This window comes from Oculina patagonica, chromosome 13 (genome assembly GCF_052425735.1).
Source record: "Oculina patagonica isolate OP01 chromosome 13, crgOcupat, whole genome shotgun sequence".
NCBI lineage: Eukaryota > Metazoa > Cnidaria > Anthozoa > Scleractinia > Oculinidae > Oculina > Oculina patagonica.
Window position 1 is genome coordinate 21451407 of NC_135770.1, and position 27642 is coordinate 21479048.

At 40.6% G+C, this 27642-nt stretch overlaps 3 protein-coding genes across 3 annotated transcripts; all 3 read left to right on the forward strand.

The window, feature by feature from the left end:
- Positions 1-561: 561 nt before the first annotated feature.
- On the forward strand, positions 562-27291 carry LOC144637025 (ficolin-2-like). The gene is made up of 7 exons (XM_078496200.1): positions 562-659; positions 3163-3251; positions 20926-21111; positions 21209-21323; positions 21875-21997; positions 25512-25619; positions 26606-27291. Exons 3-7 carry the CDS (start codon positions 20926-20928, stop codon positions 27205-27207), a joined length of 1134 nt encoding a protein of 377 aa, XP_078352326.1. The 5' UTR covers positions 562-659; positions 3163-3251; the 3' UTR covers positions 27208-27291.
- LOC144635481 (ficolin-1-like) lies at positions 4205-9744 on the forward strand. The gene is made up of 3 exons (XM_078494582.1): positions 4205-4310; positions 6353-6460; positions 7154-9744. The coding sequence occupies exons 1-3, from the start codon at positions 4205-4207 to the stop codon at positions 7759-7761; spliced, it is 822 nt and encodes a 273-aa protein (XP_078350708.1). The 3' UTR covers positions 7762-9744.
- Positions 11340-15417, forward strand: LOC144636413 (ficolin-2-like). The gene is made up of 5 exons (XM_078495624.1): positions 11340-11390; positions 12087-12261; positions 12857-13071; positions 13383-13527; positions 14725-15417. Exons 2-5 carry the CDS (start codon positions 12147-12149, stop codon positions 15324-15326), a joined length of 1077 nt encoding a protein of 358 aa, XP_078351750.1. The 5' UTR covers positions 11340-11390; positions 12087-12146; the 3' UTR covers positions 15327-15417.
- Positions 27292-27642: the final 351 nt, after the last annotated feature.

Consider the following 27642-nt stretch of genomic DNA (forward strand, 5'->3'; position numbering starts at 1 on the left):
TACGAAAACCCACTAGATATAAAATTTTGATCAATTTACTAAAAACGAGAATAAAAGTATGTAGAGGAGAGAAAATTAAAGATACCACCGACAAGAAACTTCTTAATTGTCTGTTTTAATTTAACACAAGGTACGGTTTACTGAAGCAATTTTTTTTGCAGTTTTATGTCAATAAAAACGTCCGTCATATAGGCTATTAGCTGTAACTTAGCGCTCCGTATTAGTTCGCACATCATGTTACGTTGTTTAGAGTCTAAAGCGTTTTGAAGAAAAAAGTTATTTCCCATCAGCCGTTTTAGATGTGAGTCAGTGATGTTGTCATTGTCTTATTTCTTACATGCAGGCATTGCAAAAATGATTTTAAATCGAAGATTTATGCATTTATCTGTTAAAATGTCTGACTACCGCGGTCACTTGTTGTTCCATGTTTGATAAACAGGTGTGAGCTCATACATCCCTGCAACTCACGCCCCCGAGTAGAGTTGTGTTTCGAACACGCGCCTTCAAAGGGTCATATTCACCGAAAATGAGCGGTTCTGCTATGCTGACGAAGCTTCGTGGATTGAAAGGCTGTCGGTCTCTTTCAGCGCTTTCTTTGCTTTTGGTATTTGTCCTTTGGGGAGGCTGGCTTCACTGTTCGGTTGTTTCGGACCACCATGGTGAGTAAACTGTCTCTGTTAGCTTAGTTAAAGGTTTTATATGTAAACTAGTAGTAATCAGCGATTAGGGAAATGCGTTCGAGTAAGGCTTGAAAGGAAGGGTAGTTTTTGGTGTTGACTGAGATTTCCCCTTTTTCTTGTACAATTCGTTGGTTATGGGACAAAAGAGGAAGGTGAAATGTTTGTAAGAATAATTTAACAACATTGATAGTGAATAAACTGTGAACAATAACTTTATTAATTCCAAGAATGAATGACAATTGCTTGTCTTTGAATGTGTGTTATGTGTAACACACAAGTATGAAAGTAACGACACAGTTCAAAGTTCAAACTTAAACGCAGCTGTGGCACTGTTCCTTTAAGGCTACAGACAACATTATTTTATATTTGAAGCAGCAACATGTGAATTCCATAGAAAGCACTTTTTACTTGAAACAGCAATCTATTGAAGTATGAATTAATATTGCAGAATTTGCTTTCAACTAAAAATACTTACTGCCTGGATAATTACATTGTCACACCAAGATCCCGGTGTTGACATTTGCTGAATGTAGTCTTGCCAACTATTGTCAGAAACGCTCTCAACATAAAATTCTGGATGATTATTCAAGTGCCTAATACCAGCAGCACGAATTTGAAAATGCAACTCTGCAGTTCCATACAATTGGTGTGAAGCTGACCTAAAAAACAGTCTCCACTCCCACCAACATCATAAGGCATTAAACTTATTAATGAAAGTCTCTCATTATCAGATACCCAAGGCATATTAAAACTGTCATTTGCAGGAAGCGTACCTCCTTTTAAATTTGAACTTTGGAAAATATGACCAAAAGCGCTATTGTGACTGAAGTCAGACTTTGTTTGAAGCATGTCAATTGATAACTCTTTCTGCTTACCAGTGCAATACTTGTATCTTTTTTACTCTTTCTGTTTGTTTATGAAAAAAACGTATTTACTGTAAAAATGTTCAGAGTTACACAAAATAAACCATTTTTTGTAATTGCTACAAAAATTTCTAATACGTGAGGAGCTTGGGAAATTATGTTTCAGTAGTTTTTTAAGTCTCCTTCTGTATTTATTTCTTCTAAGCAATTTAGTAACTCTACGAACAGAAATTCGAGATGGTTCTCTGTCTCGTTTCCTGAGGCTTTTTGCTTTTTTTACTGCCTGAGATTTCTCAACCATTTGTAGAGATCATAGCAACAGAACAACTTCTACCGCCATTCTTTCCAGCTACAACACGGACATCTCTTTCATATCTCTTTATAAGCTTACTATCATAATTATTGTGGGTATCATTTATCGAAGTCTGGACAGAACTCTGTGCACGACGTGATTTGGTCACGTTATACAAAAGATTGCTTCCGTTGCCGCATTTACTCGACTGAACAATGGTTCGGTTGTATTCGATCGCTTCATCTGACTGAACAATGGTTCGGTTGTATTCGATCGCTTCATCTGCTCTGATGTCGTCTACACCGTGCAAATGTTTAACGCAAATGCGAGCCTCATCACTCGATAACGCCGTGTTCTGATCGCAAGTAATGATCAAGTGGCTCAACAGCCGCCGAGCTACATAACTCGGAAAGTTCGTTATTTGATCACAAGCCATAATCAAGTGGCACAATGGCCGCTGAGCTATACAACTCAGAACATTTTCTATTTGACCACAAGCAACGGTCAGTTTTGGTCGCAGTTCAGCGACCAAAGACGACAGAAGAGGCGATTCTTGTACGAGAACGAAAGTAAACAGTTTTACTAAGTACACAATCTAGCGAACAAACGAAATGTTCTAGCGAATTCGTGAAGCGCGCGTGCAGAACAGCGACCAAAGACGACAAAAGGGACGATTCAATGCAAAAACGAGACTAAAATATCGTCGCATCAGTTTCCCGGCCGAGACTTGCCCCTGCAAAAATCAATCGGGGCGGCCGATTTGGAGTCCATACACCTGCGCGCGCATTACAGCTCGATTCATTCCGCATAACAGTGCACAGGCCTACCAACTCAAAAGACACAGGACGCAAAACAGAATTAGGCTTGCGCTCTCCTTCGTCGAACGCAATAATTGCGAGGACGACCAAACAACATTTGATTTGGCATGCTGTGCAAAAAATTAGGAGGGGAGGGGAGAAGATCAATCAACGCTCTCGTCCCTTCTGTGGGAAAAAAGGGGGGTGCCTCGCTCATGTCTCATGTTTGAATTTTTAAAACTTATGTCACTGTTTTATCAATACTTTATATGCCCGCTGCCGAAAATAAAGAGGACTTTAAATAATTGTTTCCGTCAAATTTCGATGAATTTCCCATGAGAGTGCAACACAAAACTATTAAAAGTATCATGAAAAAGTGTAAAATGCAATTGGAATACACTTTCTTTCAGCCAAATTGGTCATTAACTGGTTTGAATAATGAGGCCTTCTAATGTGTTTAGCATACCTCTCATTAGGTGTCTTGATAATAATGATGTCGTTTTGAATAAGAATATTGCCATTATTTGCAGGTCTTGGACATGTTGTATGCCGCACTCTTAGGTTTCCGAAACCAGTGGATGGATTTGCTCTGCAAGGCCATGTGATTGAAAACATCTCTGTGAAGATGGGAATTGATGACGTACGTTTGGAATGTAGAGTTCTATGCGGCGCGGAAAGTACATGTGTGTCTATCAACATCGGCCCGCCAGCAAGCGACGGCGTCAGTCTATGCCAACTAAGCAACTCTGACCACATTCGACACCCTGACGACCTCAAACCACAAGAAGGATTTCTCTATTGGGCCACTAAGGTAGGAAGTTAAAGTCGATGGCATCTTGCGTTTTAGTTTTGATTTTAAAGAGTTAAGTAAAAGAATATACTGAAAAGACATTCCTTGATCTAATCAGAACCCATGCAATAGTGACCCATGCGTTCATAATGCCACATGTCTGAACGGATTCACCGACAAGAGATACATTTGTCTTTGCCAAGCTAGTTATACAGGAGAACACTGCGAAATAGGTAAGGCTAACACAATTGTATTCTATTCCTGTGACAGACTTCAACTCTATTAATTTTCTTGCGGTAAGTGACATATTTTGCGGGGACAAAATTTCCGGCCGGCCACACAGAATCAGTTATTTTTACAAAAGTATAAAACTAATGTCAGGCCCCGTCCACACTGATCCGGGTAAATTTGAAAACGCATCGTTTTTTCCCCGGTTAGGAACTGGCGTTTTCGGTCTTCGAAAACGGAGCTTTTAAAAAACGCTCACCAATGAAGCGTATCGTTTTCAAATTTACCCGGGTTAATGTGGACGGAAAACATTTACGCAGCGTTTTCAAATTTCTCCGTTTTTAAATTTACCCGGGTCAGTGTGGACGGGACTTCAGTTATAGAACAACAAAACGAACTGTTTTGTTTTCTTGTTGTTATGCTTATGCTTATTCCTTATGAGGACAGCATAATTTGATAATCGTGTTTGTGTTTGTGCTCGTGCTTTATGCCCAGTAAACAAGCCTTTACATACTGTAATTCCTTACATTTGTTTAGAAATAGACGAGTGTACTATGAGGGGTCACAAATGTGATGAGAATGGTCTATGCACCAGCAACGGGGAAACGTATAAATGCATTTGCAAAGATGGATTTCACGGCGACGGGCATACCTGCACGGGTACGTAAAGAAAATTTCAAGCCAATACCTTACGTCTCGTTTCTTGTGTTGTCTCGTATCTCATATATTGCGTCACGTGTCTTGTTTCGTGTCTTGTCTCATGTCTTGTCACGTGTCTTGTCTCGTGTCTTGTCACGTGCCTTGTCTCATGTCTTGTCACGTGCCTTGTCACGTCTTGTGTCTTGTCTCGTGCCTTGTCTCGCCTTGTCTCGCCTTGTGTCTTGTCTCGTGCTTTGTCTCGTGTCTTGTCACGTGCCTTGTCACGTCTTGTGTCTTGTCACGTGCCTTGTCTCATGTCTTGTCACGTCTTGTGTCTTGTCACGTGCCTTGTCTCATGTCTTGTCACGTGCCTTGTCACGTCTTGTGTCTTGTCTCGTGCCTTGTCTCGCCTGGTGTCTTGTCTCGTGCTTTGTCTCGTGTCTTGTCACGTGCCTTGTCACGTCTTGTGTCTTGTCTCGTGCCTTGTCTCGCCTTGTCTCGCCTGGTGTCTTGTCTCGTGCTTTGTCTCTTGTCTTGTCACGTGCCTTGTCACGTCTTGTGTCTTGTCTCGTGCCTTGTCACGTGCCTTGTCTCGTGCCTTTTCCACGTCTTGTGTCTTGTCTCATGTCTTGTCACGTACCTTGTCTCGTGCCTTGTCACGTCTTGTGTCTTGTCTCATGTCTTGTCTCGTGCCTTGTCTCGTGCCTTGTCTCGTGTCTTGTTTCGTGCCTTGTCTCATGCCCTGTCTTGTCTCGTTCCTTGTCTCGTGCTTACTCTCGTGGTTCGTGTCTTGTCATGAAACTTGTCTCGCGTCTCGTTCTTTGTCTTGTGTTTTGTCCTGTGTTTTGTATCATCTAACGTCTCTTTCCTTGCTTTGTGTCTTGTCTCGCGTCTCGTGTCTTGTATTGTGTCTTGTCTCTTGACTTGTCTTGTGTCTTGCATCGCGCTTCGTAACTTGTCCCGTGTCTTACCTAGAGTCTTTCTTGTTGTTCGGGTCTTCAGTGTCTTGCGTCTTGTTCCTTGTCTCGTGTCTTGTATTATGTCTTGTGTCTCGAGCTCGTGTTTTATCTCGGTTCTCGTGACTTGTCTAAAGTCTTGTCTAGTGTCTCGTATCTTGCCTTGATTCGTGACTTGTCTCGTATCTCGTTTCTTGTCTCGTGTCTCGTGTCGCGCGGTTCGTGTCTTGTCTCGTGTCTCGTCGTTCGGGGTGGATCGTGCCTTGTCTCGTGTCTTGTCTCGTTTCTATTCCCTTGTCTTTTATCTAGTGTCGTATCTCGTGTCGTATCTCGTGTCGCGTGGTTCGTGTTTTATCTCGTCTCTCGTGGTTCGTGTCTTGTCTCGTGGTTCGTGTCTTGTCTCGTTCTATTCCCTTGTCTTTTATCTCGTGTCTTATCTCTTGTTACGTGGTTCGTTTCTTATCTTGTGTCTCGTGGTTCGTGTCTTGTCTTTTCTCGTTTCTATTCCCTTGTCTTTTATCTCGTGTCTTATCTCTTGTTACGTAGTTTGTTTCTTATCTCGTCTCTCGTGGTTCGTGTCTTGTCTTGTCTTGTCTTGTCTCGTTCTATTCCCTTGTCTTTTATCTCGTGTCTTATCTCTTGTTACGTGGTTCGTTTCTTATCTTGTGTCTCGTGGTTCATGTCTTGTCTTGTCTCGTTTCTATTCCCTTGTCTTTTATCTCGTGTCTTATCTCGTCTCTTGTGGTTCGTGTCTTGTCTCGTATCTCCTTATCTTGCGTCTCTTGACTTTTTGGCGAATTGTGAACATAGTTTTTGACTCTCTTCGTCCCGACAAATTTGAATTCACATGCTTCTTTCCCTGTAGTCTAACTCGTTTCTACCGTCCCTATTGATCGTACACAATATCACATGGGGTCGTTCGTTTTCCTTCAAGACATACGCAAAGAAAACGACACCTAACAAACAGGGAGAATGAAGTATAAATTGTATAATATTAGAACCCCGTATATAAATTATAAATTATAAATTAGACTTGCGCCCGATTGAAAATCTCTCATTAATTTTCGTGCATTTATCTGACTACCGGTATCTACCTTTTAATTCCAGCTTCCTGTGCCAACAACCTTTGCAAAAATAACGCCAAATGTGCAAACACCACTGACGGTTACAACTGTAGCTGCCGAGATGGATTTCACGGCAAAATCTGCGAAAATGGTAAGACCATATGCATGAACCTAAGATTCAGTGGGATGCCGGTTGTAAACTTAAACAATATTTCGTAAGACGTTTTGAATTGACTTATAAATGGGGGTCGGAATATATCCGGAAGGGGAGCCGGGGAGGGGCTAATGAGTGGCATAAAAAACCGTCTCGTAATGACCTGCCAGTCTGGGTTTAACCCCTATATAGGAAGGGAAAGATACAGTTCAGGGGCTGGAATAACCGGAATAGCAGCTAGACGGAGGGGACTATAACCGGGGAGGGGGCGGGGGGGACAAAACCGGGAGGACTTAAATCCAGTATTTTACGACATGTACACGGCAAGAAGCATTCTTGTTGCGAAAAATGAGTCACCAATACTGTTCAATAAGTAATCACTCTAGCCGATCACAATTAAAGGGCAGAGACAAGCCAGTGAACCAATCAAAACACGAAGCAAATACGTGTAGCCGGCGCAAAGCACAGGAAGCCATGTAAAGCGAGTGACGGTTGGTTTTGGTTTTACCTCTGATTAGTTAAGAAAGCGGTGCGAATATTTAAAACTAATCACAGGAGACAGAAGTAAATCAAAAGCAAGCTAAGCAAGTGCAAGTGACTTTTGATATCTTTTGACACTCAATTGAAAACCACTCTTAGAAAGCAAACAAACTCCTTCTTAGCTTCCTTGAATTTTTCCTTCCCTCTTAGCGGAGAGTTGCCAAGCCCTTAAACTGGCAGGCGAAAACTTAGACGGTTTGCACCAAATCCATCTAACCAACATTGGCTCGGTCCAAGTGTTCTGTGATCAACAAACGGACGGAGGGGGCTGGACAATCATTCAGAGGCGCACCAGTCCTTTTTCGCTGCCGTTCGACAGGAACTGGGTCGAGTATGAAAACGGCCTCGGAAATCTTCAAGGCGAGTTTTGGCTCGGAAATAAAATCATTCACGAACTCATGAAAACGGCTCGTACCCTCAGGATTGAACTCAAAACGCGAAAAAACATTGTTGGATTCGCAGAGTACTCCCAAGTCACGGTGGACGGGCCAAACCACAAGTACCGTATGAAAATACAAGGTTATTCTGGCAACATCCCCGATTGCGGCAGTGACTCGTCATGGCAGTCCTTCACGACGAAAGACTCGGATAACGACGCAGAACCTAGTAAAAACTGTGCATTGGACCATAATGCGGGCTGGTGGTACAAAACTTGTGGGCAGTGTGGAAATTTAAACCGTCAGTCAGGGCCTAAGTGGGAGTCGTGGCCGTACATCCCAAGTGATGCCATTGTTTTCAGTGAAATTAAGATACGTTAAACACGATGAAAAATTGTTAGCCTCCGTGACTTTTGGGCGTGCATTTCTCACACCGTCCGCGTTTTCCAGATGTGCGCCCAAAAACTAAACAGGCGCCAGCTTTGCAGGGTAAAAAATTGTAAAGCAAAATATTATGGTTCATTTGTAATTACTCTAAGTAAACAATGGCATTACAAGAGAGACAAAAACAGAATTTCTGTAGTAGTTTGGCGGTTATGAAGAATTATTTTACTAAAATTACTCTACACTGGTTAGCAGATAATAAGTCAGGTCTACATGTAAGAATTTTATTCCCAAACTTTCATTTCGTCACCATTTACTAGGCTTAATTCTATTTAGCATTTATCCTCAACAAACCGTTAACAGTTCACCAAACCTCTAAATTGAAGACTATTTAAAAAAATCGGCCACACTTCCCATGGTCTACATTCAACACCCGCCTTAATCTCGTTCCCAGATCTCTTGTAGAAGAACCTGGGAACAAGATTACACCCGTTTGCCACTAGTTGTTCTACTTTCTAACGTTTTATGACGTCATTTCTATGGTCTACTTAACAAATAGATTCCATTTTGGCGTGCGTCTCTTCAGTTATAGATCACACAACAACCTATCCTACCAAATTATTCCCAGATAAATTTTAGATATACTCGCAAAGTTTGGCAGCGTTTAGTTGAATCGCGGGTACTTTCCGCCCCCTTTCCTCCCAGTCTGGATAGGCTTAAAGATGAATTCCAGTCCGTACTGCGCAATCTCGGCTGCAATGTTTATGTGAGCCCACCACGAAGCAATGTTTACAAGCAAAACTAAAAATTACGCGACAAACTTACCTTTTTCTTCATTGTTAACGCCAGATATCCTTGCAGAACAAATAATAACGAGTAGAAGAACCTTGACGCTATTTCAAACCGACGTTTCAGCTCATCGGAAATTCTTGAACGAAACGAGCTGTAATGGCGGACTAAAAAACTTCATGTATGCTGTCACCGAAGTGTAACGTTTCAACGAATTCAAAACAAAAACGAAAACAAACCCCGAGTCTGCGCAGTACGGACTGGAAATCAGCTTTAAGGCAGACAACAACCCGTAAAAAGCAAGATAATTTGTTTTGATGATTTTATAGCGCTCTTTGAATTCATGAAAAGTTAGGAACGAATCTGAATCTTTTAGCAAATGCGAAACCTTTTTAATCCCTTTTTGCAGCCATGCTTCGTAGAAGATTGATTTGTTATTGATCCGTAAAAGAGAGTTGTGCCAAAGCTTCAGAGAGCGAAAATGATCTGTAGACTCGATCAAGGGATAGGATAATTTAAAATGCTTCAACAAGTCGCTTTTTGTGATTGCCGCTGAAAAAGCTCTTCCCTAAGTTGTAAATCAAAAAAGAGTTTCCACTTCCCGTGATTGTTAACATTAATATATTTTTTGACCCAGGTAGTTTTTTTTTAATATCAATCACGCCTTTTGCATAGTCATTTATTATTTCTTCCCGCTTGATCTTGTCGCCTTTGCCGTTCCATAAAAAAATCGTAGACGAGGCTATTGTTTTCCTTTAAGACACGGTGATTAGTTGTGAGGGGGGTAAAATGTATACCAGTTGGGACGCGATTAAACTTTTAAGAACAGTAATTTTACCATAAAGGGTAAGTCGACGACACTCCCAGCAGCTAAGGTTATTTTTTTTTATTTTTGTTGACCTCACCGCTCTGCTGTTAGGTCAAGATTAGTCGAAAACCTTACTCCAAGGGCTTTGGCCTTTCCTCTCACCCACTTTAAGTTTTTTTCCGGGCACATTTTTTCTTCTTTTCCGACATTAGCACCAATCCAGAGGATTAACAATTTAACAATTAACAATTACTTTTTTTCCTTTTGAAAGTGTTGTTTGAAAAGTATGTCTCTTGTAAATAGCCCGTTGTAAATATGTATTTATGTAATTATCTGTAGTACCTACTACGGTAATTAGCATTGTGTGTAATAATAAAGTTGCATTAAATAAAAAAAAAACAATCCAGAGGGCTTCCGTTTCGTTGTTATTTAATTTAAGGCCAGATAACAGTTGAAAGTTATCCAACATATGCAGAGAAGCGAAAAGGGATTCCAAGGAACCATCTAGTATTAAAGTGGTGTCATCCGTCTACTGATCATGACTAATTTTATTTCCTTTTACAGTCACAAAAATGCCTTTCACATTTTAGTTTTCTCTTATGGCATCTTCTAAAACCTCGACACAGAGAATTAAAAGATAGAAAGTTAGGGAGAAGTGGGCAGCCCTGTCTCACTCCTCTTTCTAGCTTGAAACTATCGCTTGCCCATCCGGCACGTTATTAAGAATACAGCTTTCTGTGTTGTGGTAGCACAGTTTAATCAAATTAATTAATGATTGTCCAAAATTGTAATATCTAAATGTTCTTAAATGAAAGGCCACTCTACTGTAGCTACTGTTTTCAAAATCGAGAAAAAGTAAAAGTCCAGGGACTTTGTCGGCCGTTGTATAGTGGATTACAATATTGATGAATTTGATATTCTCCCCGATAAACGTATAAAGTTAGGCAAAACGTTTTCCAGTCTGTTCGCGATAGCTTTGGTCGCAATTTTGTAGCCACAGTTTAAAAGGGTTATAGGTCTCCAGAGTTTGAAGAGGAAAATTTTCACCCCCCCCCCCCCCCCCCCCCTCCAAAAAAATAATGGCCTGTCCCAAACGGTATGGCGAGGAGAGCAATTAACAAATCATTTAATCCTGGAGGATCGGAGCCACAATTTATTTCTACTACTGATGTGCAATTAGAATAATAAGTTCGTTAGTATTACCAACACTTTATATTCTTTTCGATATTGGCACTAATCTAAGCGTAGTTAGCAATATTTGCACTAGCTTTTAAAAGTCGTTTAGCTTTTGAAACGAGAGAAAAAAGACTCTCCAGTTCGTTAACCGAATTTTTTTATTGTTTCGATACAAGTGTTAACGAAATCTTTTGTTTTGCTTTATAGCAATAATTGCCATTGTGTAGTTTATTTTTCTTGGTTTTAGACGATGTTGGCAAGAGCCTGAAACAAAAATAATCTAAATAAACTTTTGCCAAAAATTCAATTTGAACTTATAGTTGACTCTCTTTTCGTAACAGTTCCGTTTGTAATGGTTTTAAGCTGAACTCAACAGAAAACCGCTAGATCCATAATTAAAGTATGAAAGGAAAACTTTGCTCTTCTTGTTTGGTGATACTTCAACTCTAACAATAGCCGTCAATTTCCAAGGTTGAAAACTGAATAAAATTTAGGTTCTTTTCCTCGATATACCGCACAGCGACACACACACACACTCAAAAAAGAATCGAAACTTTATGCAAATTTAAAAGCGATTCATAAAAGACTGACTAACAACGCCTTACTGCGTTATTGTCTTACCGTGTTATAGTAAACTAGCAATATATTGTCTCCTTTAGCATCACTAATAGGTCCGACCATAAGTGATTGAAGCAGCTGTGTATGGTGTTATAACTGGAGTCCAGCAGGTGTGATTTTAAATATATTTTATGGTTGTCAGTCTGATATTTACATTTAAAAGGCCTCGTTTCTGCATCCGTAAATAACACTGCTCTACTGGTCAGGAATCATTTATCGTTAAATATCAATGAAAGTAAGTTTTTTCTTTTTCTTTCTTTTTACTTATCGACCACTTTTGTCTTTCCATAGAAGCACTCGTATGATTTGTTTGGAATATTGTAATAGGCCTCCCCCATACATGTGCGCTTTACCTTAATTTTACTATTGTTATCGCTATAATTTTAGCGAGTTGGGCGAAAATCGCTAATTTTAGTACGCGCTAAAATTTGTCACGGTCAAATTTATTACTCGTATATTAAGTATCCCCCCTCTCGCCCCAAAAGAAACAAATTAAAGACCATTAAACATAGTAGACTTGAAAAGGTCTTTAAAAATGGATGTCGGTAACTTTGTTCTTTCGGGCTATGCAAATGTTCGTTCAATTTCAAGTTAGCTTGTTCTTTTTCTAAACATTGATTTCCGTCTTAGCTATATGTTCATTAAAACTGGTTTACACGGTATCACTAAATTTTTTATTACTTTTCAGAAAATTGCTACATTAAATAAACGCTTAATTTTATGCAGAAAAAATCGCTAAAATTAGTAGCCGCTAACCATAGTAACCTTAAGGTTAAATCGCTCAAACTCTCTCAGCAAATTAAAAGATATGAATTTCATTTGAAATTAGTTACAGGTTTAAAATACATATTTATTATAGCGCTGACGGTCGTGTCGCCTGGATTTGTCTGTTGATCTTATTGAGTGATTTTGTAAGTCATCATTTCTTAAGGCACCAATGTGAGGGACATTTAACTCCGCGACTTGACACTCACTGGTGTTTTTGACAGAGATGGAAACTTTCTTAGTGGTGCTTGCAGCCGTTGTTGTTCTCACTGAAAGGTGTGATCCAGCACGAAGCGAAGACATTTGTATTCGCAAGCGGTTTTTCGTAAAGAAAGCTCAAGGTAAGCGAATCAATGTAGGTGCTTTACTGCTAGGAAATAAATTGTAATCTGACTGACGTATTAAGGCTAATGCTGGTTTGTTATAGGTTGTTTATTAATGCGGGAATTTAACTCTGTATAATTTTCAGTAGCATGGCAGGCTACTGCGAGTCTATCTTCCATGCATACATGGATGGGACGCTAGGCCCAGCATTTTGTCTTATTGACCCAATAATTCGCCGGTACTGCGCGTTCATTTTTCAATGGAGGCAGGGTGCCACTCGGATCGATTGATCGTGTCTCAGTTGCCCAATAATACAAAACGATCGAGAAATGGCGGGCACAATTTTTTGTGGTCCATATCGATCGTTTAAGCTGGTAACCGGATGATATCCCACGATATACAATGCAACAGTTTTTATGTGACAATTTTAATTTGCTCGTGTTATGAAAAAAATTATGGCCAAATTTTATGTGACAAATATATTTTTTGAGCTGAAGCTGGCAAATATAAGATGACTGCCTTAAGTAAGCTTGTAACTAACCAATCATAATTTAGTCCATGCACGGGGGTATAAAATAAGGAGTATTTATTGTCCTTTATTATGATTAAAAGACGCTGTGCTGATAAATCACGTGTTCGCTGAGCACCAGGTCACCTCGGCGATTGATTGTGCTCACCGGTGCATGCGCGAATCCAAGTGCATCTCCTTCAACTACCAGGATCACAGTACATCGCTACCACATGTGTGCGAGATTAACGACGAGACAAAACAGAATAACCTTGAGAACTTCATTGGCATGGATGGGTTTAGCTATTTTGAGTTAGAGGTAAGTCAGTCGGCGCAATCAGCCCAGTTCCAGGGCCGTACCTGAGATTATTTGTCTGTGGGGGCAAACGCCGCACACCTTTAGTTTTCTTAGTTTTTTAGTTAGTTTTCTCCGCCTTTTTATTTTTTTTGGCGGGGGCAACGCCCTCCCCCCACCCCGATAAATAATGCCCTGGGTTTAGTAAATTAACTTTATAATGTCTTAGACGTCCGCATTCTGGCTTCATGTCGATTTTAATATACTGTAAAACAAATTTAAAAACAAAAACTACTATACCTGCACCTCAATTTCACATTTTTTCCTTTTTTCAGCAGCCTCAACTGTGCGGATCTGGCCCTTGTTATAATGGTGGCAAGTGTCTGGAGCAATGTGACAGTCCACCCAAATGTATCTGTGCTGAAGGGTATACCGGAGCACACTGCGAAAACAAACTTTCAAATTCATCAGTCCATAGTGGTAAGAAATAAGCGATTAAAAAGCAAGCATTATACTGTCTATTTGAATAGACTGGCTGGCTGACTGACTGACTGACTGACTGACTGACTGACTGACTGACTGACTGACTGACTAACTGACTGATTGAATGACTGACTGACTGACTGATTAACAGACTGATTGACAGACTGTCTGATAGACCGACTAACAGACTGCTTACTGTCTGTCTGACTGACCGCTGACGGTCTGTCTTTCTGTGTCTGTCTCAATTCTTGACTAACTGATTGCCTGTCTGACTGACTGACTAATTTGAAGTGCTGAAAACTAACCCACTAATTTCGTTTTTAACGGTTAGTCCTAAGAAAAGAAGTCAGTCCTTAGAAAAGTATACATTTTGACGTCCGTGAGATTTAAACCCACCACTCCCAGATTACATCGCTGCATTACAACAGTATTTAATAGACAAGCTCGTAATTAGGAAAAATATCTCTAATTAAAAAAATTTCATACATTCACCGGACAACCGGTATTTTGCCTTTTAGTTCCAACTTCCTGTGCTAAGAACCCTTGGAAAAATAACGCCACATGTGCAAACACCACTGACAGTTACAACTGTAGCTGCCGAAACGGAATCCACAGCAAAATCTGGGAAAACGGGGGATAGGGTGCGAACGAGCGGAGAAGAGAAAGTTCAGGGACTGCACTAATTCCCGGGGTACTTATAAACCGGAGTATTTATTCGTTAGAAAACAGAGGGGGGGGGGGACTATAAATACGAGGACATATAACCTGGAGGGCTCAAATCCAGTATTTTACAGTACGTACATAGCAAAAGACATTCTTAATTCTTACAGCGAAAACTACGTCACCAGTAACTCAGTAACATTTGACTTTTTCATAGAGCGGTTTTCAATATTAAGTTTCGTAAAACCAAAAACCAAAGTAACCACTCTTGCCAATCACAAAGGACGCAAACAATCCAGTGAACCAATCAAGACTCGAAGTGTGTATTGCATGTAGCCGGCCCAGGACACCACGTGAAGAGAGTCTTAATTGGTTTTAATTTGATTGTACCTCTGCTCGGTTGAGGTGGCGCGAATATTTTAAACCAATCACAGACAGAAATAATGCAAAACCAAAGCAAGTGGGAATTACTTTCGACACTCAATTGAAAACCGCTCTAAGTGTCACCTTGACCTACTTTTTCTCCTCTCTTAGCGAAAAGTTGCCAAGCCCTAAAACTGGCTGGCGAAAACTTAGACGGCTTGCACCAAATCCATCTAACCAACATTGGCTCGGTCCAAGTGCTCTGTGATCAACAAACGGACGGAGGGGGCTGGACAATCATACAGAGGCGCACCAGTCCTTTTGCGCTGCAGTTTGACAAAAACTGGGTCGAGTATGAAAACGGCTTTGGAAATCTTCAAAGTGAGTTTTGGCTCGGAAATAAAATCATTCACGAACTCATGAATACGACTCGCACCTTCAGGATTGAACTCAAATCGCGTGAAAACAAAGCTGGATTCGCAGAGTACTCCCACGTCACAGTTGACGGGCCAAACGATAAATACCGTATGAAAATATGGGGTTACTCTGGAAACATCAGCGATTGTGGTGGCGACTCGTCGTGGCAGTTTTTCACGACTAAAGACTCTGATAACGACAAAGAACCTAGTAAGAACTGTGCAGTGGACGACAATGCGGGCTGGTGGTACAAAGATTGTGGGTGTGGAAATTTAAACCGTCAGTCGGGGCCCAAGTGGGACTCATGGTACATCTCAAACGATGAAATTGTTTTCAGTGAAATTACGATACGTTGAACAAGGCGAAACTTTGTAAAGGAAACCATTCTCGTCCCTAGCACCACTTTTCCCTCTTAGCTGGCTAAGCCTGGTGCACTGACGAGGAACAAATGGCTCTTGGAACTAGGCCTTTCTCGATTATGCTAGCATTTTTTTCGGCATTTTTTGGGAAAACGAGCATTTTTTTCGTTTTTTCTTCAAAAAAGAATTGCTAGCATTTTCTGTCACTTTTCATGACTGTGACCCAGATTTTCAGCACTCAGAACTCAGAAGGATAAATAATCCTAAAGTTTCACAATTTTGATTACATAATTTGATTGTTTTCTGTCTGTTTCGACTGTTTGTGCGTTGTGTTACTTGTGTACTTGTGTTGTGTTACTTGTGTGTGTGTTTTTTTATTTATTTTTTTTATTTTTTTATGAACAAACAATTATTAAGTATCATCTGTTGTTGAGATGAGCATATAATGTGAGAGTTTGTACGTTTTGTTTAAAATAAAACAAAGCATTTTTGGAATTCAACTGGCATTTTTTAAGGAAATCAGGCATTATTTTAGCATTTTTTGGCTTTATGCGAGAATTTCTAGTAGCATTAAATGCCAGTTTTACTAGCATAATCGAGAAAGGCCTACTTGGAACACATAATTTGATTGGCTAGATCTTCAGCAAGGAAATTTAAATTTAGCAAATCAACCGTTTTAAAGTCCCTTTGTTGTAAGGGATTTTACTACGGTTGATTTGATTGGCTAGATTTAAATGCTCTTTTTAAAAATCTAGCCAATCAAATCATGTGTCCCCAGAGCCACTTGTTCCTCGTGCCCCAGGCTCAGCCAGCTAAGAGGGACAAGCGGTTCTGATCTGAGGATGAGAATGAAGCAAAATACCAAGGTTAATTTGTAAATACATACATACATACTTACATACTTTATTGACGCTCCCTAAGAATATAAGTATAATTATAATTACAATAAATATGTCGAAAATATTCTAAATGTAAAAAATTAACCTAAAATTCCTCGGGCATTTTAAAGACTTGATGTTACTATTTAAAAAGTTCCAGAGTTTAGCTCCTCTGTAAGTAAAAGAACGTTGTCCTGTTGCCAGGCGGTAAAAGGGCATACCCAAGGCACTAGACGATCGAGTTTGTCTATTATGGACATGACAACGTAGTTTAAACATATCGACAAGATAGTCTGGAACAAGTTTGTCAATGCATTTGTGCATCATGGTTGCATCGTTTAGAATGAGTCTCTCTTTAATTGGAAGTCAGTTCAATGATCGCAGCCCATCCGAAATATGATCATACTTTCTTAGTCCCAAAATGATTTGTCCAACGAAATTTTGGACTTTTTGTAACTTGGCAATATTGCTAAGTGAACGACGGCAGGAGGATTTTAACAAAAAGTACTGTCAGTGAGTAGTTTGGTGGTTGTAAAGAACTCCTTCCCTTAAATCTCTCTACATTGGTAAGCAGATAATCAGTCTGATTTACATGTGAGAATTTTATTCCCAAAGTGTCATTTCATCACCTTTTTCTGTGTTAATTTTTATAGTGTTTCAACAAATCGTTCTCCAAACCTCTAATGTAAAGTCTATGGTTCTAAAACGGCTTCATAGAGTTTTTAAAACTTTGTAGAAAGTTGTATCTTAGTAACATGCAGATCAATGTTCAATAATAAAAAATGGGGATCATCGAGCTCGTTTTTGAGTTATAAGCACTTTATTAAGGGTGTTTTAACAGGTCATACTGTTGCTATGGTAACCAGTGACGTCAATAAAATAACCAAAACGTATTCACCAATTATTTGGTATTTATTTGATACCATTATTGTAGCAGTAACTAATAAAAATTTGATGTATTGATCCGTCAAAGTATAAGAGCTTGAAAGTGCTGAAAACCAATACCAACCACCTTTAGTTAAAAGGTTTTTATTTTCTGAGGAGAAATAAACGTTGTTGCTAATAGCACTTTTAGTGGTATTCGGTCTATTATTTGTATAAAATTTGCATACCACATTAGTGTTAATTAAAAAAGGAAGCACTAATCATTCAGAACATGAAATTGTGTGCATGTACAGTAAAGCCTTGTCCAAACTTATTTTTCTAAAAGTAAACATTTTTAATCAATTTTAGAAAATAAGAGCCTGTTTTCAAATTTTAGGCTTAACAGGTTCTTAAATGTTAGGTTCTTACTTGCGGGTTTTTACTGTATTTTAAAGTCCCTTCCCTCCTCAGCTGCAAGTGATCCTATCCGTTAACTGATGTTTGAGAAAGTGTCGTTCTTTCAAACCTCATCGAGATATTTACTTAGACTACCTAACATGCATTCATCATTTTGAAGGAAGTAACTGTCTTCTAGCTTTAAGTTTGTGCTCCAGTAGTTTAAAGTCCCTACCCTCTTCAGCTGCAGGTGATCCGTTCTGTCTCCCCTCTTTGCAAGCGTTTTAATTATCCTCTTCCCTCACAAGTTAAGTTTCTGGTAACCGCCTGGTTTATTCTGCAAACTTGCTGGGGTAGGTTTTAAGTTTTGCTTCGTGTTTCTGCATTCAGTCATTTACAAGCGAAGTTTAGCGGGTTTTAATTATTAGCTTTAATTTGTTTCCAGTTTAACTCAGTATCCTGCCAGAAGCCGAGGAAGAAAACGAAACCAGAAGGCTGTTCAAATTTCAAACTGTTTCCGTTTCTCCCGACGTGAAAGGTACTTTAGCTTCTCTGTTACTTCAATACTGATGTTAACACTATCCGTCGCCTGTTTTAATTCCATTTTCCGGCATATTTTCGCTAAATAACTGTTACCTCGAGATCAATGCTTATCGTTTGTGCATTTAGCGAGCTTTCATATTGCTTGTTTATTAGCTAGTATAAAAATGGTTATTTCCCGATCTGTCCGAGGTCTTTAAAATGAGACGTTTTCGGGTTTCAGCTTCAGTTGTGTTTCCCAAATGCAATGCCCTTTCATGTTTAGCTTTTGCTTTTATATAAAATAAAATGTGTTCAAATTGTATTTTCTTACAAACTCACGTAAAATTACGCGACAGTGGAAATCCACTTTTACGCGCATAAAATAAAATAGAGAAAATGCGGTATGGACGGTTTGCGTCTGCGGAAAAAGTTGAATGTGACTCAACTTTTTCCGAAGACGTGGGACAACCATACATTTTTCTCCACTTTGCGCACGCCTTAGAACCTGTTAAATTCACGCCCGATAACGTACGCAAAATTATACGACATTGGAAATCGATTTGCTGAAATAAAAAGCCATTTTTTGGCAAGAAATTGATCGGTTATGTTAAAGGCTTTTAAATTTCACCCTTTTGATAAGGCTTCACTGTATCGCAATATGTTTTAATCTTCTTAAATTTTTGTCCAACCGCACCTTCATTTGCAGTCGACCTGCTGTGTTATGAAAATGTTCCTTCAGTCTCTTTAAACAGGCAGAAAACCTCATATTTTTTCCTGGTAAGAAACTATGGAAATTACGTTTCCTTCTTGAGATGCAGCTAAGAAAACTCACTCCTTGACTCAATACTTCTTCGCCTTTGTGAGAATTTTACAAGAAATAAGAACTTTCAACCCTCATTTAATATTTATACTGGGAGGCGCGGTGGCGTAATGGTTAGAGCGCCGGACTCCGGATCGAGCGGTCCGAGTTCGAGCCCCGGCCGGGGTCACTTGTGTTGTGTTCTTGGGCAAAACACTTTACTCTCATAGTGCCTCTCTCCACCCAGGTGTATAAATGGGTACCGGCGACATAATGCTGGGGAGGGGAACCCTGCATGCAATGGACTAGCATCCCATTCAGGGGGGAGTAGAAATATTCCTAGCCGCTTAATGCTACGGAAACCGGGATAAGCTCCGGCAGTGTGGACCGCTTGGCTCGTGGCTTCCTTTAATATTTATGATTTGACAAACTGAACATACCGTATGTTGTTCAACTTTTCCGTCCAGTAATTTATTAATACGAATTGCCTTCATTTAGGTTTAAAAGTTAACTGCGAACATGACATTGAGAGAATGTCTAATTTCCCTGATATTTTCATCTTGATTTTTCCGTTATTGAAGCGAGAATATGTTTTTGCTTAAGCTAGAGGAATAGTGTTTTTTATTGATTTAAAAACCATAGCGTGCGCGAAGCCTGTCACTCAACTTGACATAACCTTCAAAACTAGATCTAGAACTATCCAATTAGCAATCGGGACTGAAGCTCTGTTTATATTCTGTCGGCGGATTTTGGCGGATCGTATTAGCTTTGATATCTGCTCCAATGCGGAAACAAACGTAAGGAGAAACAAAACCTGGCTGTGTATATTTGTTCGTTTCAAAACACCCGTTAGATCTCTCCTTCTGTTGTAATTCACATTTAAGGGTTTCCTTGCCCCAAAGAATGAGAGATTTAAAAATTTAAAAATTTTGATCACTTAACAAAAAACAAAAATAAAAGTATGCAGAGGAGAGAAAATTTGAAGATACCACCGACAAAAAAATTCTTAATTTACAGTTTTAATTTTAACATAAGGTACTGTTTACTGAAACAATTTGCAGTTTTATGTCAATAACAACGTTCGTCATATAGGCTTTAATTAGCTGTAACATAGTGCTCCGTATTAGTTCGCACATCATACGTTGTTCAGAGTCTAAAGCGTTTTGACGAAAAAGCCTGTAACTTTATTTCCCATCAGCAGTTTTAGATGTGAGTCAGTGATGTTGTCATTATCTTATTTCTTACATGCAGGCATTGCAAAAATGATTTTAAATTGAATAAAGAGTTACGCATTTATCTGTTAAAAACATCTGACTACCGCGGTCACTTATTGCTCCATGTTTTGATAAACAGATACATACATCCTGCAACTCACGCCCCCGAGTAGAGTTGTGTTTCGAACAAGCGCTTTCAAAGGGCCATCCACCGAAAATGACCGATTCTGCAAAGCTGACGAGGCTTCGAGGATTAAAGGGCTGTCGATCTTTTCCAGCTCTTTCTTTGCTTTTGGTATTTGTCCTTTGGGGAGGCTGGCTTCACTGTTCGGTGGTTGCGGACCACCATGGTGAGTAAACTGTCTCTACTAGCTAAGTTAAAAGTTTCTTTATGTCAATTTTTGCGAGGTCGACCAAAATCATTTGATTTGGCATCATGATGGTGTGCAAAAAATAGGAGGGAAGGTGAGAAGATCAATCAAAGCCCTCGTCCCTGCTGTGGGAAATGAAGGAGGTGCCTCGTGTCTTGATTTTTTAAATCTCATGTCACTGCTTTATCAATGCTCTATATGCCCGCTGTCGAAAATTAAAAGGACTTTAAATAATTGTTTCCGTCAAATTTCAATGAATTTCCCAAGAGAGTGAAACACAAAACTATTAAAAATATCATGAAAAAGTATAAAATTTGATTGGAATAAACTTTTTTTCAGCCAAATTGGTCATAAACTGGTTTGAATAATGAGGTCTTTTAATGTGTTTAACGTACTTCTCATTAGGTGCTGTCTTGATAATAATGATGTCGTTGTGAATTAAAATATTGATTGCCATTATTTGCAGGTCTTGGCTGCCGCACTCTTAGGTTTCCGAAACCAGTGGACGGATTTGCTTTGCAAGGTCACGTAATTGAAAACATCTCTGTGTAGATGGGAATTGATGACGTACGTTTTGAATGTAGAGTTTTATGCGGCGCGGAAAGTACATGTGTGTCTATCAACATCGGCCTGCATTCAAGCGACGGCGTCAGTCTATGCCAGCTAAGCAACTCTGACCACATTCGACACCCTGACGACCTCAAACCACAAGAAGGATTTCTTTATTGGGCCACTAAGGTTAGAAGTTAAAGTCGATGGCATCTTGCGTTTTAGTTTTGATCTTAAAGAGTTAAGTAAAAAAATATACTGAAAAGACATTCTTTCATCTTATCAGAACCAATGCAATAGTGACCCATGCCTTCATAATGCCACATGCCTGAACGGATTCACCGACAAGAGATACATTTGTCTTTGCCAAGCTGGTTATACAGGAGAACACTGCGAAACAGGTGAGGCTAACACAATTGTATTCTATTCCTGTGACAGACTTCAACTCTATTAATTTTCTTGCGGTAAGTGTTTTCGCCTATTTTTAGCGACATATTTTGCGGGGACAAAATTTCCGGCCGGCCACACAAAATATTATTTTTACAAAAGTATAAAACTAATGTCAGGCCCCGTCCACACTGATCTGGGTAAATTTGAAAACGCATCGTTTTTTTTCCCGGTTAGGAACTGGCGTTTTCGGTCTTCGAAAACGGAGCTTTTAAAAAACGCTCACCAATGAAGCGTAACGTTTTCAAATTTACCCGGGTTAATGTGGACGGAAAACATTTTACGCAGCGTTTTCAAATTTCTCCGTTTTTAAATTTACCCGGGTCAGTGTGGACGGGACTTCAGTTATAGAACAACAAAACGAACTGTTTTGTTTTCTTGTTGTTATGCTTATGCTTATTACTTATGAGGACAGCATAATTTGATAATCGTGTTTGTGTTTGTGCTCGTGCTTTATGCCCAGTAAACAAGCCTTTACATACTGTAATTCCTTACATTCGTTTAGAAATAGACGAGTGTACTACGAGGGGTCACAAATGTGATGAGAATGGTCTATGCACCAGCAACGGGAAAACGTATAAATGCATTTGCAAAGATGGATTTCACGGCGACGGGCATACCTGCATGGGTACGTAAAGAAAATTTCAAGCCATTACCTTACGTCTCGTTTCTTGTATTGTCTCGTGTCTCATATCTTGCGTCACGTGTCTTGTTTCGTGTCTTGTCTCATGTCTTGTCACGTGTCTTGTCTCGTGTCTTGTCACGTGCCTTGTCTCATGTCTTGTCACGTGCCTTGTCACGTCTTGTGTCTTGTCTCGTGCCTTGTCTCGCCTGGTGTCTTGTCCGGCTCGTCCCTTGTCTCGTGTCTTGTCTCGTGCCTTGTCTCGTCTTGTGTCTTGTCTCGTGCCTTGTCACGTGCCTTGTCTAGTGCCTTGTAGCGTCTTGTGTCTTGTATCATGTCTTGTCACGTACCTTGTCTCGTGCCTTGTCTCGTGCCTTGTCTCGCCTGGTGTCTTGTCCGGCTCGTCCCTTGTCTCGTGTCTTGTCTCGTGCCTTGTCTCGCCTTGTGTCTTGTCTCGTGCCTTGTCTCGTGCCTTGTCACGTGCCTTGTCTCGTGCCTGGTCTCGCCTGGTGTCTTGTCTCGTCTTGTGTCTCGTCTTGTGCCTTGTCTTGTGCCTTGTCACGTCTTGTGTCTTGTCTAGTGTCTCGTCTCGTCTTGTGTCTTGTATCATATCTTGTCACGTACCTTGTCTCGTGCCTTGTCTCGTCTTGTGTCTTGTCTCATGCCTTGTCTCGTCTTGTGTCTTGTCTCATGCCTTGTCTCGTCTTGTGTCTTGTCTCATGCCTTGTCTCGTCTTGTGTCTTGTCTCATGCCTTGTCTCGTCTTGTGTCTTGTCTCATGCCTTGTCTCGTCTTGTGTCTCGTCTTGTGCCTTGTCTTGTGTCTTGTCTCGTTTTGTGTCTTGTCTCATGCCTTGTCTCGTCTTGTGTCTCGTCTTGTGCCTTGTCTTGTGTCTTGTCTCGTCTTGTGTCTTGTCTCATGCCTTGTCTCGTCTTGTGTCTCGTCTTGTGCCTTGTCTTGTGTCTTGTCTCGTTTTGTGTCTTGTCTCATGTCTTGTCACGTGCCTTGTCTCATGCCCTGTCTTGTCTCGTTCCTTGTCTCGTGCGTCGTCTCGTGGTTCGTGTCTTGTCATGAAACTTGTCTCGCGTCTCGTTCTTTGTCTTGTGTTTTGTCCTGTATTTTGTATCATCTAACGTCTCTTTCCTTGCTTTGTGTCTTGTCTCGCGTCTCGTGTCTTGTATTGTGTCTTGTCTCTTGACTTGTCTTGTGTCTTGCACATAGGCGTACGAGGCGGGGGGGCGAGGGGGGCTGCAGCCCCCCCAGTGCCGAAATTTTTCGGGCAAAATGCTCAGAATTCGGGCAATAAGCCAGAGAAAAAATTGAAAACAAGCCGACAAATCTCAAAGTTATGTTCAAAACGAATTACATCAGCAGAAAAGTATTGGAAATATACCAAACTTTGTGGTTCAGAAGTCTAAATTTCTCATACCGCATACCATATCTTGTCTGCTTTCGTTTCCTCACGCAAATTGCTATAATGATGTTCGATTTTTCTCGAAAGTTCTGCCTGACCCCTCAGTTTGATTCAGTTGTAATCATTTTGAAGTGAGTGGGAAATTGGCGAGGGCGACCAGAAGTTAGGATTTTCCATAGCTTGAGAGTTTGCGCATGGTGGATCCAGTGTAAGACTTTGAAACAAAGCTGTTACAAATGTGATGAAGCTAATGCTCTGATAATGCTTTTGACCCAAACGTTTAGTTAGTTCTAATGGCATGGCTAGCCTAAAACTTTCAACGAAATGTTTACGCCTGAATGTTTCAACCACTTTTCTATAACTTTCAAGTGGGCGTAAACAATGTAAATTGGCTCCCCAAAAATACTTTAACTTTTTTCTGAACTAGAGTGAATAAATACAATATTTCCGAAGAAAAAATATTCAGTGCATTGGGGGCGGGAAGATGAGAGACGCTGGGAACGAGGTTGTGCATTGACATCTACGGACAACGCCACGAAATTAATTAGAGAACTTTAAGTAGGCAAGGTGCACAACTATTTCAATGCACGTTATGTTAACCATTCTATATGCCTCTCTAATTCGCTTTCAACGCATGTCATTTTTTTTCGGGCAATAAGGTTTCCGCCCCCCCAGGTCCGAAGGTGCCCGTACGCCTATGCATCGCGCTTCGTAACTTGTCCCGTGTCTTACCTAGAGTCTTTCTCGTTGTTCGGGTCTTCAGTGTCTTGCGTCTTGTTCCTTGTCTCGTGTCTTGTATCATGTCTTGTGTTTCGTGTTTTATCTGGGTTCTCGTGACTTGTCTAAAGTCTTGTCAAGTGTCTCGTATCTTGTCTTGATTCGTGACTTGTCTCGTATCTCGTTTCTTGTCTCGTGTCTCGTGTCGCGCGGTTCGTGTCTTGACTCGTGTCTCGTCGTTCGGGGTGGATCGTGCCTTGTCTCGTGTCTTGTCTCGTTTCTATTCCCTTGTCTTTTATCTAGTGTCGTATCTCGTGTCGTATCTCGTGTCACGTGGTTCGTGTTTTATCTCGTCTCTCGTGGTTCGTGTCTTGTCTCGTATCTCGTGGTTCGTGTCTTGTCTTGACTCGTTTCTATTCCCTTGCCTTTTATCTCGTGTCGCGTGGTTCGTTTCTTATCTCGTGTCTCATGGTTCGTGTCTTGTCTCGTGTCTCGTGGTTCGTGTCTTGTCTTGTCTCGTTTCTATTCCCTTGTCTTTTATCTCGTGTCTTATCTCTTGTTACGTGGTTTGTTTCTTATCTCGTCTCTCGTGATTCGTGTCGTATCTCGTGGTTCGTGTCTTGTCTTGTCTTGTCTCGTTCTATTCCCTTGTCTTTTATCGTGTGTCTTATCTCTTGTTACGTGGTTCGTTTCTTATCTCGTCTCTCGTAGTTCGTGTCGTATCTCGTGGTTCGTGTCTTGTCTTGTCTTGTCTTGTCTTGTCTTGTCTCGTTCTATTCCCTTGTCTTTTATCTCGTGTCTTATCTCTTGTTACGTGGTTCGTTTCTTATCTCGTCTCTCGTGGTTCGTGTCGTATCTCGTGGTTCGTGTCTTGTCTTGTCTTGTCTCGTTCTATTCCCTTGTCTTTTATCTCGTGTCTTATCTCTTGTTGCGTGGTTCGTTTCTTATCTTGTGTCTCGTGGTTCGTGTCTTGTCTTGTCTCGTTTCTATTCCCTTGTCTTGATTGTCTTTTATCTCGTTTCTTATCTCGTCTCTCGTGGTTCGTGTCTTGTCTCGTATCTCCTTCTCTTGCGTCTCTTGACTTTTTTGCGAATTGTGAACATAGTTTTTGACTCTCTTGGTCCCGACAAATTTGAAGTCACATGCTTCTTTCCCTGTAGTCCAACTCGTTTCTACCGTCCCTATTGATCGTACACAATATCACATGGGGTCGTTCGTTTTCCTTCAAGACATACGCAAAGAAAACGACACCTAAAAAAACAGGGAGAATGAATTATAAATTGTATAATATTAGAACCCCGTATTATAAATCAGACTTGCGCCCGATTGAAAATCTCTCATTAATTTTCGTGCATTTATCTGACTACCGGTATCTACCTTTAAATTCCAGCTTCCTGTGCCAACAATCCTTGCAAAAATAACGCCAAATGTGCAAACACCACTGACGGTTACAACTGTAGCTGCCGAGATAGATTTCACGGCAAAATCTGCGAAAACGGTGAGACCATGAATCTAAGATTCAGTGGGATGCCGGTTGTAAACTTAAACAATATTTCGTAAGACGTTTTGAATGGACTTATAAATGGGGGTCGGAATATATCCGGAAGGGGAGCCGGGGAGGGGCTAATGAGTGGCATAAAAAACCGTCTCGTAATGACCTGCCAGTCTGGGTTTAACCCCTATATAGGAAGGGTAAGATACAGTTCAGGGGCTGGAATAACCGGAATAGCAGCTAGACGGAGGGGACTATAACCGAGAAGGGGGCGGGGAGGACAAAACCGGGAGGACTTAAATCCAGTATTTTACGATATGTACACGGCAAGAAGCATTCTTGCTGCGAAAAATGAGTCACCAATACTGTTCAATATCAGTTTCGTAACACCAAAGTAATCACTCTAGCCAATCACAATTAAAGGGCATAGACAAGCCAGTGAACCAATCAAAACACGAAGCAAATACGTGTAGCCGGCGCAAAGCACAGGAAGCCATGTAAAGGGAGTGACGGTTGGTTTTGGTTTTACCTCTAATTAGTTAAGAAAGCGGTTCGAATATTTAGAGCAGTTTTCATTTGAGTGTCGTAAAACCAAAACCAAAGTAATTACTCTGGCCAATCACAAAGGACACAGACAATCCAGTGAACCAATCAAAACTCGAAGCAAATATATGTAGCTGGCACGAAGCGCGGGAAAACGTGCGCGAGCGAGTCACGATTGATTTTGGTTTTAGTTCTGATTGGCTGACTGAAAGTGGCGCGAAATTTTTAAGCCAATCACTAAGCGTGGTAGTGCAAAACCAAAGCAAACGCAATTTACTTTGGGCACTCAAGTGAAAACCGCCCTAAAACTAATCACAGAAGACAGAATTCAAAAGCAAGCTAAGCAAGTGCAAGTGACTTTTGATATCTTTTGACACTCAATTGAAAACCACTCTTAGAAAGCAAACAAACCCCCTCTTAGCTTCCTTGAATTTTTACTTCCCTCTTAGCGGAGAGTTGCCAAGCCCTTAAACTGGCAGGCAAAAACTTAGACGGTTTGCACCAAATCCATCTAACCAACATCGGCTCGGTCCAAGTGTTCTGTGATCAACAAACGGACGGAGGGGGCTGGACAATCATTCAGAGGCGCACCAGTCCTTTTTCGCTGCCGTTCGACAGGAACTGGGTCGAGTATGAAAACGGCTTCGGAAATCCTCAAGGCGAGTTTTGGCTCGGAAATAAAATCATTCACGAACTCATGAATACGGCTCGTACCCCCAGGATTGACCTTAAAATGCTTAAAAACAAGGCTGGATTCGGAATGTTTTTCCAAGTCACGGTGGATGGGCCAAACGACAAGTACCGCATGAAAATACAGGGTTATTTGGGCAACATCCCGGGTTGCGGCAGTGACTCGTCGTGGCAGTCTTTCACGACGAAAGACTCAGATAACGACAAAGAACCTAGTAAAAACTGTGCAGTGGAAGATAATGCGGGCTGGTGGTACAACGATTGTGGGTGCGGAAATTTAAACCGCCAGACGGGGCCCAAGTGGGACTCATGGCACATCTCAAACGATACCATTGTTTTCAGTGAAATTAAGATACGTTGAACAAGGTGAAAAATTGTAAAGCAAAATACCAAGGTTCATTTGTAATTACTCGAAGACGGTTTTAACAAAATTCCTGTCAGTGAGTAGTTTGGTGTTTATAGGTAATTCCTTTACTAAACACTCTCTACACTGGTAAGCATATAATCAGTCAAGTCTACATGTGAGAATTTTATTCCCAAACTGTAATTTTGTCACCTTTATACAGTGCTTAATTTTGTTGTATTTATCCTCAAGAAATCGTTAACAGTTCTCCAAACCTTTAAAGTGAAGTCTACCCAAGAAATCGGCCTCACTTCTCATGGTCTACATTCACCACTTGCCTGCTACTAGTTGTTTTACCTCAGTTTCGAACTTTTTACGACGTTATTCCTATGGTCTACAAGAGTGCAGATCTTGGAAAAATGTGGTTGATTCTATAGAAATTCATAGAAGTTA